Genomic DNA, 14568 nt, shown 5'->3' with positions numbered 1-14568 from the left:
CCCGCAACTTCCCGCACCCACCTTCCTCCGCCACTGGCTACATCCTTTCATTTTTCCAACACAACCCTATGCATATCATTCCACAATTAAGCTGAATAGGACTTTCAGGAATGTGTGTATAGGACTGCAGCCCTAGTACACTATTTATAGGCTGCATTAGTCCATTCATGACAAACGATGTTGGGCAGAAAGGCTATTGAACTGTGATGATCCTGGTTTTGTCAAATCCTTTCCAGAACTAAAAACTATGATTAGTATTCCAAAACTTATAATACATCCTTATAATAAAAAAGGAGAATTGACTCTACTTAATGTCACTAATTAGAATTCATTTCACATGAAACGATGGAACATAATACCCAAAGAAGTAATGGAAAACAATTACAATAGCTGTGCAACCCTGTAAACACACATGTGTCCACAGACAAGAATTTTTGTGTGAAAAGGGTGTATTGTGAGTCTTGAAGTGTCTCTCTGTGAAGTAGCTAGGAAAATCCAAAGTGGGACCGATTTCCCCTCAACAATCCAAGTTAGTTAATTTTAAATTAGAAAAGTAGTTACTGCAAAAACAGGAAAAAAAGGTACAACAATTAAGGATTAGGAGTGGAATATCATTGAGCATAAGGAACTCTGAGACTTTTGCCCAAATTAAGTAAAGGTTAGTACCTCTTTAGTGGAGAACTAAGTAACTTTCATGTTAAATAATCAGGAAGCAAAGTGGTAATCACAAATTATCAGAGACAGGACACAGAAGGAGGTTGACTTCTCTAGCTCCTTATGTCAGCGCCAGTTTGTGTGAAAAATGAGCTGCTGTAAATATATATAAAAGTAATAGCCCAGATTGAAGCACCATATTTCCCTCTATTGGAGCCTAAAGCCTACAAATACTAAATGGCTCTAGTCTGATCTCCATTTGTCTTGTTTTCAGGAACCTAATTTAAAGCAATTAAAGAATTAAAGAATAATTCAAATTTGATTGATTACACACAAATTCAACTTAAGCAGAAGTGGCAATGGTGTACCCCATCATAGTGGCTCTTACAGCAGAAGCTTTGAGAGATTTTTTTTTTTTAAATGTAAACAATGCATATCCTTCAAGATGTTCTGGAAGATGCAGACTTCCTCTGTCAAGGAAGTGCTTCTTTAGTGAGGAAAGTTGAATTCCCATTGCAATAAGCACAATATTTGTTTATTTATTATCAATTTTCAATTGTACTCACAGCTAGCTTTTGTGGGTTTATCCAGAAATTGACTCTGGAAAGGTAGAATTGCATTTAAATCAAGTTTACCTACGGTATGTATGTGACATTTTGCATTACCATCTGAAGGCCAAGAACCAAAAGGTTCACATGGGCTTTGTACAATTGAGGGAAGAAGCAAGAATAAAACTTTTAGATATTCCAGTGGAAAGGCAGATGTTGGTGTCAGAGGACAAGAAAATGGTATACATCCACCTTAATCCTTATACTATGGTTGCCAGATTTTTTTCAATGAATTGGGGGGTCAATAGTGGGGATGGTGAGGCAAAAGACCCTGGGCCCAAGCACACATGCATATTGTATAAAGGTGCAAAGCCCTTCTTTCACACCCTGTGAAACATAAATGCGCAGTTTTTAAAAAACTGGGTAACGGCGTGCCGCACGCCCGTGACTCCCAAGTCTCCCCTGATCTCCTGCTCCCTTCCCCCTTTGTTTTGACAGATTGGGGGAGGCTTGGGAGTCGCGGCCGGCCAACTGTTGCCCAGGAGGGGCGAAAGGTGCATGGTTTCTCTGCCGGGCAAGGTGCCAAGCCCTTCTTTTGCACCTTGTGAAACATAAACGCCCAGAGTTTTTAAAAAACTGGGCAGCGGTGCACCACCCGCAGCTCCCAAGCCTCCCCCGTTCAGTCAAAACAAAGGGGGAAGGGGGCAGGAGATCTGTACCGCTGGACGTCCCCAGTTCCCCTTTGGCAGTGGCGGCTGCAGCGACAGTCAGCAGCCCGGAGCCAGCCTGGTAGTGCAGTTGGCTCTGGCTGGCTTCAGGAGCTGCTCGCTGCTCTCTGCCGTGGCGCCCACCATTTTTCCTCACTGGAAGTCTCCATATGATGCGTTGCGACACATCATATGGGGACTTCCGGTGAGAGAAAATGGTGGGCGCCACGGCAGCGAGCAGCTCCTGAAGCTAGCCAGAGCCAACTGCGCTACTAGGCTGGCTCCGGGCCGCTGAGGCTGATGCTGCCATGTTTCCCGGGGACAGATTTACAAATCTGGGAACATTCTGGGGACGGAATTTGTCCAGGGACAGATTTGCAAATCTGGCAACTGTCCCCGGGAACCCGGGACATCTGGTAACCCTACCTTATACCTGCTGTGCAGGGCTGGATTTAGGTTTGATGAGGCCCTAAGCTACTGAAGGTAATGGGGCCCATTATATCTCCAGCTGTCCTTTGTCAACAACAAATTGTCACTTTTTTGTGCTGAATATATGCTATATTGTAATTTATGGACCTAATAAGTATCTAATGCCATTTGCACATAACAAAATATTTATTTTATCAAAGCAGGCGGGGCCCATTACGTACGTCATAGGAGCCTACACAACACAAACCGCTGTTGCTGTATGTAGGTTTTATTATATTTGTTTTTTATCTTATATTTTGGAAATTTACATCCAGTTTTTCCCCTTTAATTTTTTCGGAGGTCCCCAAGAGAGTGGGGCCCTAAGCTATAGCTTGTTTAGCTTATACGTAAATCTGGCACTGCTGCTGTGTGACTAAAGCTGACTGTTTTGTTATAAGGTCTGTTGCATGGACAAAAATGGATCATTTAGTGTGGCAGAATGTACTCTGAAACTCTGCCTACTGACACCAAGCAGGTGCCTTCATTATACAGTCGTATCTTGGTTTTCAAACAGCTTAGTTCTCAAATGTTTTGGCTCCCAAACGCTGCAAACCCGGAAATGAGTGTTTGCAAACTATTTTCGTAAGCTGAACATCCGATGGGGCTTCCACGGCTTCCGATTGGCTGCAGGAGCTTCCCGCAGCCAATCAGAAGCCACACTTTGGTTTCCAAATGTTGTGGAAGTTGAACGGCCTTCTGGAACGGATTCTGTTTGACTTCCAAGGTATGGCTGTACTCTTTTTGGCACCTGCTGAAAACATTTCTGTTTAGACAAGCCTCCCCAGACATGTAGAAGGTGGATGCATTTTATTACAGTATCTGTTTTTATTTTATTGCTGATTTTAACATTTGAATGTCTCAAAGTGTTCTTTTTTTCCTGATAATATTATTGTTTGATTTTCTTTGTATACCAGTTCAAGGTTTTTACAGTTAAGCAGTGTCTTAATTTTATGAAATAAATAAATAAGTGTTAAGTAATGCTATGCTCATATGCCATAACTAGTGTGATTGCAGACTCAGTCAAAAAGCCACACAGAGGCAGTAGTACGAATGTAAGAAGGGCTTTTTCTGCCTTCTGAGTTTAAGCAGGAACAATGGCTGAAAATAATAATAATTTAGTCACCATATTAAAACGCATTAAAAACATTTTGAAACAACTTACAATGCTTGTTTTCAGATCAAAGCCCTGTGATATTCTGTGTGATGCCACAAGTAAAATTTCCCCAGATAATCCAAGTGATTTTAAAAGTCTATACAGTGGCAGACAGTCTTTCAAGTAACCTGGTGCCAAGTTGTTTAGGGTTTTACATGTTAGTATAGTGTACATAATCAGTTATTTTATGTATCATAAAGGAAGAAAGCTCTTCAGAGTCATACATGACATATGTAAATCCACAGTAGTCATTTCATGGCTTTGTTTGTTTAATAAATACATAAATCTTTGTTTGCCTGTGGCCATCTTCCTCCAACTAGCAAGAATTTCTCAGTCAAAATCTAGGGAACATGACTATGCAATTTGCATGCAGGTGATGAACTTCTGGAGCTGTATTAAGGCTCAGCTAGGGTGGATTAATTTCCAGCCTTTGATATTCATTAACTTTTGCTTCAGATGGGGGAAAAATACAAGGAGATGACACAATTACCCTCAAAGCTTCACTGCCGAGCAACAGCTTTACAATCTTGAGTTCACAACGCCATACTAATTGACCACTAAAGGGCCAATCCCTATAAAGAGAGGTGAAAAAGCATAAGGCTCAAGAAGACACCGGCTATTATAGGGGCTTTAGAGAGTCAATGATGCTTTGGGGGCACTTAGCTAAATGGCCCACATTATTTGCTCTTTAAGCCACCTTCTATTATCCAGCCTTCTTTGGGCATCCAATGATCCACTTCCAAACAAAGCCTACATTTAGCCTCAAGTTTATGGTAGTCAAGGCACAATTGTCAGTTTCTCTCAAAGGGGTAGCAGTCACCCTCATCACCATATTTCTCTCTTCAGGCCAAGAATCCTTTGACCTGAAGGCACCTTGAAAAGATCTGAAAGTAGGAAGATTTGTTCCACAAGAAGGAACAGCACTCTCCACCCCCCCACCTCCCGCTTTCTTCTTCTTTTTTAAAGCTCTCTATATTACAAAATGCCTGGCTGCTGAAATGTGCCTGAAGTGGTATGTCTAATAGCAGCTGAATGTTTACCTTGGGATCTTCGTAGACCTCGGGGTCCATGTGCAGAATTGGAGGATAAATTGCTACCAAATCTCCTTTTCTCAAGCTGACTTCCTGGTTCCCTTCAAGCTTGAGAATAAAATCTTCGCTGGCGATGCGGATGTTTGTGGAAGATGAGCAAAATCGGAAACTCTCGTTGATAGCACTTTCTGAATATAAATAAAGGGGAATTTGGGGGTGGGGGAGAGAGAAAGAAGCCCAAAGCATTAAAGATATAGAAGGAGATTGGAAGTTATAAGCTGCTACAGCTGCCAAAATTCGACAGGTCTACTAGAGCAGGCTGGCAAAGAAAGCAGTGTGTGTGTGTGTTAAAAAGAGGTAATAAACTTTCCCAGAGGGCTAGAGAAGAAGCTAAGCACTTCTGAACTTTTAAATATAATCTTTCCCGATAGAGTCAATGAATTTAGTTAGGCTCTAGGCAGTGCAGTGGGTTTTGGGTGGAAAAACCATTATTTGGGCATCATGTTGAAAACGCCACAATCAAAAGAGATGAATGCTTTTATGCATTTCCATACATTTCAGGGATTGGGAACAAATACCAGGCATAGCTTCAATGGCTCTGTTCTGCCTGTTGTTGTTTTTTAAAAAACACACAACCATGCAAGACTGCAGCCATGCATTACAAAACCATCTACTTGAATAACCCTACAGTCGTATGCGAGGCAAGAATATTGGGAATTAAGGAACCCTTCATAATATCTACTGCTGGCTGAGCAAATTCAAATTAGGTGTGGAGCTTTGACAAGTTAATGGGGGGAAGCCCATATACAGCGCAACGTTTTGACACAAATCCCAAACCTTTTTCCAGAAGCCCACCTTAACTTGGAAGGCTCTAGAAGGCAAATGTCCTTGCTTTCCCAGTGGCCTTCACCTCTTGCTCCTAGCACGACAGATTTTATGGCTAATTTCCGGCAATTTATCCTGGCAGTTTGAGGAGGAATTCCTTTGGGAATAATATGCATAATTTGCATAAATCATTCTGATAGCATGCATACCAGCATGTAGCTGCTGTCTGGGCCTGCATCTCTGACTTTATAATCAAAACTGACTATCTTTCCACCAGCGAGGCTGGGCGCCGTAATAGGCGGCATGACTCCTTCAAGTCATCAGTGTGAAAATTAGTATTTACAAAAAAAAAAAAAAAAAAAAAACCTATGAAAAGCCCCAAAGCAGAGCTTCCCTCTCACCAAAGATTCAATAGATGGTTGCTTTCATTTTTTTATTTGGAATATATGAGAAACCTAAGTGGTATGTGAAGCCCTGTGACCTATCCCCTCACTTAGCTTACTAGAGATGGTAGACCCCCAACAGCTAGTTTACTAGAGAGAGCAGCATCCCCAGCATGGAAACATCTGAAAAAGATAATAACAAACGTTCTTTCACTAAAAATTAAATCTGTTGCAGGGCGCATAGCAAATAAAGTGGCCTTGGATGCTTTCTCGCAGGAGTTTTTTCCTTAAGCGTGCATTTGTCTAAAGAAATGAGGCTGCGGTCAGCTCTGTGTGGCCAGCGCCGTGATTCAATGTGACGTACTGTGAGGCTGTGCATATTCTTTTGGACTGCCTTCGTTACTATAATCAGGGAGAGTCAAATCGGCTTGTTGGTGACGAAGCCAGAAAAGAACTCTGGTTCCAGAACACGGCCTCTACTGCAGATAGCCACAAGGCACCTGACACGATAGATTTCAACTGGCAGCACTCTGGCAACAAAAAACTTTACGCAGTACAAAGGAAAAAAAGGTCCAGACTCCACTCCTCGGCTGCCTCCCGCCGAGGAAACGCGAAGCCAAATAACACCCTTTTAAGTCGGCAGTGTGGAAATGGTAGCTGACATACGTAACGCCGTTGTGCGCTGATGGATCCAAACCGGTGGGAGGGGAATGAAGAAAGCACAGCGGTGACAACAACAGCCGTAGCAGCAGCGAATGAGCAAAACACAGAGAAAGTGCCGCCACTAAAATAGGTTTATGCTGAGTAGCACGAGCAACACAGCCATGTCAGATTGGCCGACATGCTCCCAGGAAGTATGGCAAGTCGTGCTGCCCATTGTGGTATCGCAAATGACAATTGGGCAAGCACATCCGATGCGGGAGCTAATCACAATAATGGAACTCAGAGTGTGGCTTAGTGGTCAGATCATAAATGACAAATCTGTTTTACCTTCCAGGACCAGCTATGTGGGGGAAGGCGAGCTTGGCTCTAGCTCTGAGCGATCATGCCGATAATCCTTAGATGACAAAAGTAATGAGTCACATTATGATCAACAAAGGAGGATGGAGCCTGTGTGGCTCTGCGGCAGCCTACCATTAAAATAAACAAACAAAAAGGACGTTTGTTTCAACGTTTCACCCCCCCCCCATAAAACCCCTTCCCCGATAGCCTCTGTACGGATGCCCAAAATCCACATCGAGAAGAATGACAACTGGATGATAAAACTGCAGCCTGTACTTGCTGTTGTCATACTTCAGTAGCCACAAGCCAGTGCTCCTGTCAGACCAGCTGGGTAGCTGGGGAGGTCTTCCATTCTGCACCATGAGGTACAGTAAATTATCCAGCACGGTAGAGCAACATCTGTTTCTGTGCTAGTGCCGAACAAACAAGGCAATTTAAAGCATACCAAGGGATAACCAAGCAGCAAATGAACATGACCCTCGTTTTTCCCCCTTCCTACACGCGCGCACACACAAGATGCCGAAACTTTCAATGCTCACAAAAAGGGGTTTTCAGGAAAGTCGACATTTTCTGTGCATCGAGAGACCACAGGCACCTCACGGTATTTTTGGATTTTTCCCACTTGCGTCTCCCCCCAAACTCCTCTCACTCTTATATACTCTTTCAATTTCACCCTGGATCTTTTTTTAAAAGTTGAAGCCGTTTCAATATACTTATAAATATTCAGTCTTTAAACCTAATTTGCTATACTTAGTTCACATGCCTTCAAGCATTTGTCTTCCAATTTCCACTGAATAAATGCGTACTAATGAGAAATAGAGCAAGCTGCTGAGGCAAAGCTGGGCGACTTGCGCCTGGCCTGCCACCAGCTTGTGATAGGCAGGCAAATTGAGTTAAAATGAAAAGTCTTGTCAGCTGAAATACAACACGGTAGCCAAACAGCAAGCTGTCAATCATCCAGCCAAAACAAGGGACTGCAGGTAATAAAAGGTCATTGTGAATCATTAGTGCATTTGGCTTTTGTAAGCAAGTTAATTTTAATTAAACATGATCTAGATCTGTAACTGTTTAATAATAACAATAATAAACCTTACAGCACATAATGGATAGTTAATTTTATACTAAGCATTCTGCAGGTAAATAGGAGGACCCTATACGTATCAGGAGTGGCATGGAAGAAAAAAAGTTGTCAGGGTATGCAGATATTCTAGATAGGTATTTTGTTCATCCAGGGTGATGTGACTACATAATGTCTAGAGAAAGAAGTGATTCTGTAGCTGAGAATGGGAAAACCCTAAGTACATTATAGCATACAGATATATCCCCATAACATGTCCGTTCAGTCTTTTGGAAGTGTTTGCACCCTGACATACCGGCTGGTTTTTGCTCTGCTACATCTTGCTGAAAATAAAGTCATTATTGAAGTAGTTGTCTTTTTTTGTTGGAAATGCCTGGAACGCAATAATGCTCCAGGGAAAGAATAATTCACAATAGGAATGTATGCAGCAATTAAAATTTATGCAAATAAAACATGACCCAAGCTAAATGCACAGTGATGAGGCATAACTGTTTAATCTGTTTTGCTTCCTTAAATCTTGGTGGTAGTTGTAAAAAAATAATAATAGACCATTTCTGTGTATCAGTTTCTAAATTAAAGCTCTGCAGCAAGTCATAGTGGCCAATAATATATGTCACTGGGAATGCAAAAGTCATTTTCTGATTTCTTTGCAAAAGAACATGTAGCACCAAAAAAGTTGATTGGAGAGTTATGGAGATCCCTGAGGGAAGAAATGTAAGCTAGCAAATGGGATCTGGTGAAGTAATATTTTCCTGACACTTTTAATTCTGTGATAAAGCTGGCTACAGCGATTCCTAAGAAAGAAGGTTACCAGCACCTGAAAGATTTCTCCTGATCTGCTTCAAGAATATATATTATTTGTATCAAGAAGTACCCGTATTTTTCGCTCTATAAGACGCACCAGACCACAAGACGCACCTAGTTATTGGAGGAGGCAAACAAGAAAAAAATATTCTAATTTCAGAAGCCAGAAGAGCAAGAGGAATCGCTGTGCAGTGAAAGCAGCAATCCCTCTTGCTGTTCTGGCTTCTGGGATAGCTGCGCAGCCTGCATTCGCTCCATAAGACGCACACACATTTCCCCTTCCTTTTTAGGAGGGAAAAAGTGAGTCTTATAGAGCAAAAAATACGGTAATTCTGTAGTGGCTCTCAAGCAATTTAGAAACACTTCGGAGTAAATAATCAACAGAAAACTGCTTTTTTTGTTTTGTTTTTTACTAGCTTTCAACATCACCCATGTGGTGATTTGGTAGTTGACACACAGTGCTCCCCACAGCTCAGTGGTGAGCATGGATTCACCATCTTTTTAGTCATAGACTATTATGTCTAGAGGGACGGAATGGAGATGAAGGAATCACAGCATGGAAAACTAAAAACAAAGGGCAAAAATGCTGTTTGGATTTTTTATATATACAGACAGGAACATGTATGTAAGGAGGATTGTTCTGATAGAGGAAAAGCTTTGACTGAAGAGTTGTACGGTGTTTCTAACTGTTTTTATAAATGGTTACTTGTACACCACTTAAGAGATGGTCGTAATTAAGTGGTATATGAATTGTGAAAAACAATGACAAATGATCATCTGTACTGCTTTATTGTTTATTTATAAAAAAAATATTTGGATACCGCTGTGTCCTTAAAAAAAAATCAAAGTGGTTTACAGTAATTAAAACATAAAACTATAAAATTTAAACCATAAAAAGTTTGAAACAGACTTGTTTTATATGGGATTCTATATGGAATTGCTTTAAGCTGCTTTTAATGGTTTTTACACTTTTCTTGTTTTATGGTTGTAGGTATTTTATCATTGTATATGTCATTGTTGTGACCTGCCCTATGAACGTCTGGTAAAGGGGAATTTGTGCCTTGAGCATCTTGCAAAATGATTTAGGCAGCAATACCCGAGGTCTCTACAAGTTCTTCTGCAAACAAAGCAAACCTGACTCTATTTGTATGATCAGGAACCTTGCTCCTGACTGTAGCTGTACTGTGGAGCACAGAGGACTATCACTCATTAAGCTAGAGAAGCAAGATTGGTGTTATACAATTGTACTCATCTTAAGACACATACCCTTACACAGCTATTTGCATGTCGCAACAGTTATGCTTTATTTGATGCCAAAGGTCTTTGAACATAGAGAGGGTATATTACAAGTCCTGATGAGTAAGAGTATTAGATCACTTGCCCCATGAAGAACAGTCTCATTGCTTCCTCTCACATTTTTCACTCGTCTCCTCTTATAAATACAGTGGTACCTCGGGTTAAGAACTTAATTCGTTCTGGAGGTCTATTCTTAACCTGAAACTGTTCTTAACCTGAAGCACCACTTTAGCTAATGGGGCTTCCCGCTGCTGCTGCACGATTTCTATTTTCATCCTGAAGCAAAGTTCTTAACCCGAGGTAATATTTCTGGGTTAGCGGAGTCTGTAACCTGAAGCATATGTAACCTGAAGCATCTGTAACCCGTATAGGCTGATTGCACTCTGGATTTAGCCTTCATTAGCAGATTTCTTATAATCCTATGAACTTGCTCAAAATAATTTTATGTAAGCCCCCATATAAAGTATATTTTATTGTTAGCTAGTCAAATACTTAAGTAATAGCTGGGATAGCATTCCCCATCTTTACCAGAAGCGAAGAAGAAGCGTTTGTTTATTTATTTCAGGGCCAATACACTGTGGGGAAATCATTCCTTGAGGGCATGTTTTGAACAGCACTTCTCATCAAGTGCATAAAATATTATATTAGAGCCATTAAATCAAATCTTATTTGCATTGTAATAGAAAGCACAAACTATTTATTTATTAGAGTTACCCTGTTTAGTATATATATTTAACAGGCTTACTCAAATAAATAAATAAACTGACTAACTCCTAAAAATAAAGCAAATGAGCTAATTCATAAAGAATAGCATAGAATGAGTGAGAAAGATGTAAACTTGTTGCTAAGATGTCTCAGTCCAGAGGCGGAACTGAGTTGTGGAGTCAGCAAAATACCCATGACCTTGGTTGATCCCACGGCTACAACACCAAGCATATTCCTACGCTACTTACCTGCAATTGGTTCTTTAAACCAATTCAAATACTTGGAATGAGACTGCACTGCTTCAGAATGCAAGAGATCAGCGGCGGAGGAAGCTGCTTGGGCGCCTGGCGCGGCAGGCCCAGGGGCAGGCCGAGCTGCCCATAGGGGCAGGATGAGGGCGGGGCGCACCGTGGGGCCTCCGGAGTCTGCCTGCCTCCTCCCACTCAACTGTCCTACAGCTGGGGAGGAGGCAGCGGGCGGACTGTTTGGGCAGTGCGGAGCCTGTGTGCACCCAAGTGCCCAGGAGAGACGTGTGGCTTGGGCACGCTGCATGCCCTGCTGTGAGTGCCGCCTGACATTTTGTCACCCTCCTCAGTGGTGATAACTAGGGTGGTCCACACCCACCGCACACCCCTTCCTCCGCCCCTGCAAGAGGTGACAGGAATTAGTCATTGAAAAGTGACCTGACAAAAAAAACCCCTCCTTACTACTACTATTACTACTACTACTACTACTACTACTAATTTTTTATTTGTACCCCGCCCATCTGGCTGGGCTTCCCCAGCCACTCTGGGTGGCTTCAAACAAAGATTAAAGATGCATTAAAATGTCACACATTAAAAACTTCCCTAAACAGACCTCCTGACCTAGTTTTGTGCATCCTAAACATGGGTTTTCACGTGCAGTGTGTGATATATATATATATATATATATATATATATATGCTTTCGTAGATTTTCACGGGTACAGGAATGCAGGTTTTGGTGTCCTCGGGTGTCTTCCCGTGTAAAAGTTGGGGTGTCTAGGCGACGTTTCGACGAGGTCTCACTCGTCATCTTCAGGCTGGTGCTTTCGGCTTCTTGTTACTGGAACAGAGCAGGATCTCAGTGTTTGAGTTCCTATAAATACTGTTGAGGAGGTGTGGTGTATAGCCTCCAATGTTCTGGGCAGAGAGGAGGTTCCCAGGCTAGTGTGCCTTTTCTTCTTTTGTTCCTTAATTACTTGAGGGATATCTTGAGTGATTTCTTGAGTGATTTCCTGAATCCCACTTAGGTGGGTCATTAGGTGTGGATTAGTTGCTAAAGCCTTCGTGTCTTGAACTCTTGAACTTTGTGAAGAGTTTTTCTGAGAAGATGGCTGTACTGCACTTGGTTGTGCTCTGGCTTGGCTTCGTGTATAGGGGCGAGCTGTGGTTTTGTGGCCTGTGCCAGCCAGATCTGTGTAGGGATTGCAGGGGGGTGCAGCATCCGGAGGTGCCACCCTGGTTTGGCTACTGGATGGTGTCTGTAATTTATCTGTGGAGAGGGTCTGGGTTTGGGTCTGGTGTGGTTGATTGGTGATGGCGTTCTGTGTGCCTCTGGATCTGGTGTCAGATTTTGTGGGGAGGGCTAATTTCCAGATGTCTGGCAAGCGGGATGTGTCGTCACGCTTGTTCATGTTGTGAGGGTGTTTCTCTATCTCGATGGCTTCCATGATTATTCTCTTGTGGTGATGTTCCATGTTAAAGAGCAATTTGGAATCTGCAAAATTAATTTCGTGTCCTGTTTCTTTCATGTGTTGGAAAAGAGAGGAAGTTTTTTCTTCTTTTTTGACGGCATTCTTGTGTTCTGCGATCCGTGCATTTATTCGTCTGTTTGTTTGTCCAATGTACGTGGCTGGGCAGACTTTGCAGGGTATTTCATAGACCCCTTGGTTTTCCAACTGAATTTTATCCTTGGGGTTTCTGAGGATATTGGCTATTTTTTGGTTGGTGCAAAAGGCTGTTTTGATATTGTGTTTATGGAGGATTTTGCTAATTTTATCTGTAGTGCCCTTGATATAAGGAAGGAGGGCTATGCCATTGTTTTCTTCTGTGTCTTGGTTTTTGGGGGGTGTTTCTTTTTGGATTAGCTTCGTAACCCTGTTTTGCTGGTATCCATTGGCAATTAACACATTTGAGAGATTCTGTAACTCAGTTGTCAAGTGGTCTTCGTCAGCCAGGCGTTTGGTTCTGGAGATGAGAGTCTTGGCTACGGAGTTTATTTGTGCAGGGTGGTGGTGTGATTGTGCATGTAAGTAGCGGTTGGTGTGTGTTTTTTTCCGGTAGATAGTGTGTCCTAGGGAGCCATCAGGTTTTTTGTAGATTAGGACGTCAAGGAAGGGAAGTTGGTTGTTGGCTTCTATTTCCATAGTGAATTGTATTTTGGGGTGTAGGCTGTTGAGATGTGTGAGGAAGCTATCCAGTTTTTCCTTCCCGTGTGGCCAAATTACAAAGGTGTCGTCAACATATCTGAGCCAAAGTTTGGGTTTGTGTTCTGACTTGTCTAAAGCATTGGTTTCAAAGTGTTCCATGTACAGGTTAGCGATGACCGGTGAGAGGGGTGATCCCATAGGTGCTCCTTCTATCTGTTTGTATCTTTGTCCATTGTGGATGAAGTACGTGTTGGTTAGGCAGTGGTTGGTCAGGTCCAAGATGTATTCGGGGGGATTGTATTTGTTTTGAATAATCATGGAAGCCATCGAGATAGAGAAACACCCTCACAACATGAACAAGCGTGACGACACATCCCGCTTGCCAGACATCTGGAAATTAGCCCTCCCCACAAAATCTGACACCAGATCCAGAGGCACACAGAACGCCATCACCAATCAACCACACCAGACCCAAACCCAGACCCTCTCCACAGATAAATTACAGACACCATCCAGTAGCCAAACCAGGGTGGCACCTCCGGATGCTGCACCCCCCTGCAATCCCTACACAGATCTGGCTGGCACAGGCCACAAAACCACAGCTCGCCCCTATACACGAAGCCAAGCCAGAGCACAACCAAGTGCAGTACAGCCATCTTCTCAGAAAAACTCTTCACAAAGTTCAAGAGTTCAAGACACGAAGGCTTTAGCAACTAATCCACACCTAATGACCCACCTAAGTGGGATTCAGGAAATCACTCAAGAAATCACTCAAGATATCCCTCAAGTAATTAAGGAACAAAAGAAGAAAAGGCACACTAGCCTGGGAACCTCCTCTCTGCCCAGAACATTGGAGGCTATACACCACACCTCCTCAACAGTATTTATAGGAACTCAAACACTGAGATCCTGCTCTGTTCCAGTAACAAGAAGCCGAAAGCACCAGCCTGAAGATGACGAGTGAGACCTCGTCGAAACGTCGCCTAGACACCCCAACTTTTACACGGGAAGACACCCGAGGACACCAAAACCTGCATATATATATATATATATATATATTTCCATTGCATCACATTTCATGCTAATTATTTATTGCTTAAAGACAGATGAGGATTCTACATAATCCATTTCTATCTAGAAAAGCTACTAAGCAAAAAACAAAAACCCTTCCTCTCCAAGTAACCATGCTTAAAAAAATGGGAGGCTAGTCAAGTCACCTCACACTCTGCATACACCTAATGTTTGTAAATTTTTGTCCTGAAGATATTTCCTTCTCTTTCTGCTGTGCTTGCGGGCTGCCAGTCCGTGGCTCAATTAGAAAACACACTTTCTTTTATGCCTTAAAAGCTATCATCGTAAAATGTAATTATATTTTTGGGCTAAATTGATAGTTCCAAATACTTCTTTTCAATTTGTCTTCCCAGTATAGCACTGATGTCTCTGAAATGCATTACCACTTCAGCAGATGTTTAGAATCAAACTTCATGTGCATAAACTTTTGGTAAATAACTGCAAAGCTTTGA

At 42.2% G+C, this 14568-nt stretch overlaps 1 protein-coding gene across 1 annotated transcript in view; it reads right to left on the bottom strand.

Annotated features, from left to right (window-relative positions):
• The window catches only part of CYP7B1 (cytochrome P450 family 7 subfamily B member 1), a 102130-nt gene that overhangs the window by 1307 nt on the left and 86255 nt on the right, over positions 1 to 14568 (bottom strand). The window contains exon 5 of the mRNA XM_083451182.1: positions 4571 to 4749. Coding sequence (XP_083307308.1) covers positions 4571 to 4749 — 179 coding nt within the window. The remainder of the gene's footprint in view (positions 1 to 4570; positions 4750 to 14568) is intronic.

Source organism: Podarcis tiliguerta (assembly GCF_965153285.1).
Source record: "Podarcis tiliguerta genome assembly, chromosome: 7".
NCBI lineage: Eukaryota > Metazoa > Chordata > Lepidosauria > Squamata > Lacertidae > Podarcis > Podarcis tiliguerta.
Note: the sequence above shows the minus strand (reverse complement) of the source record. Positions and strands in the feature narration are given on the sequence as shown.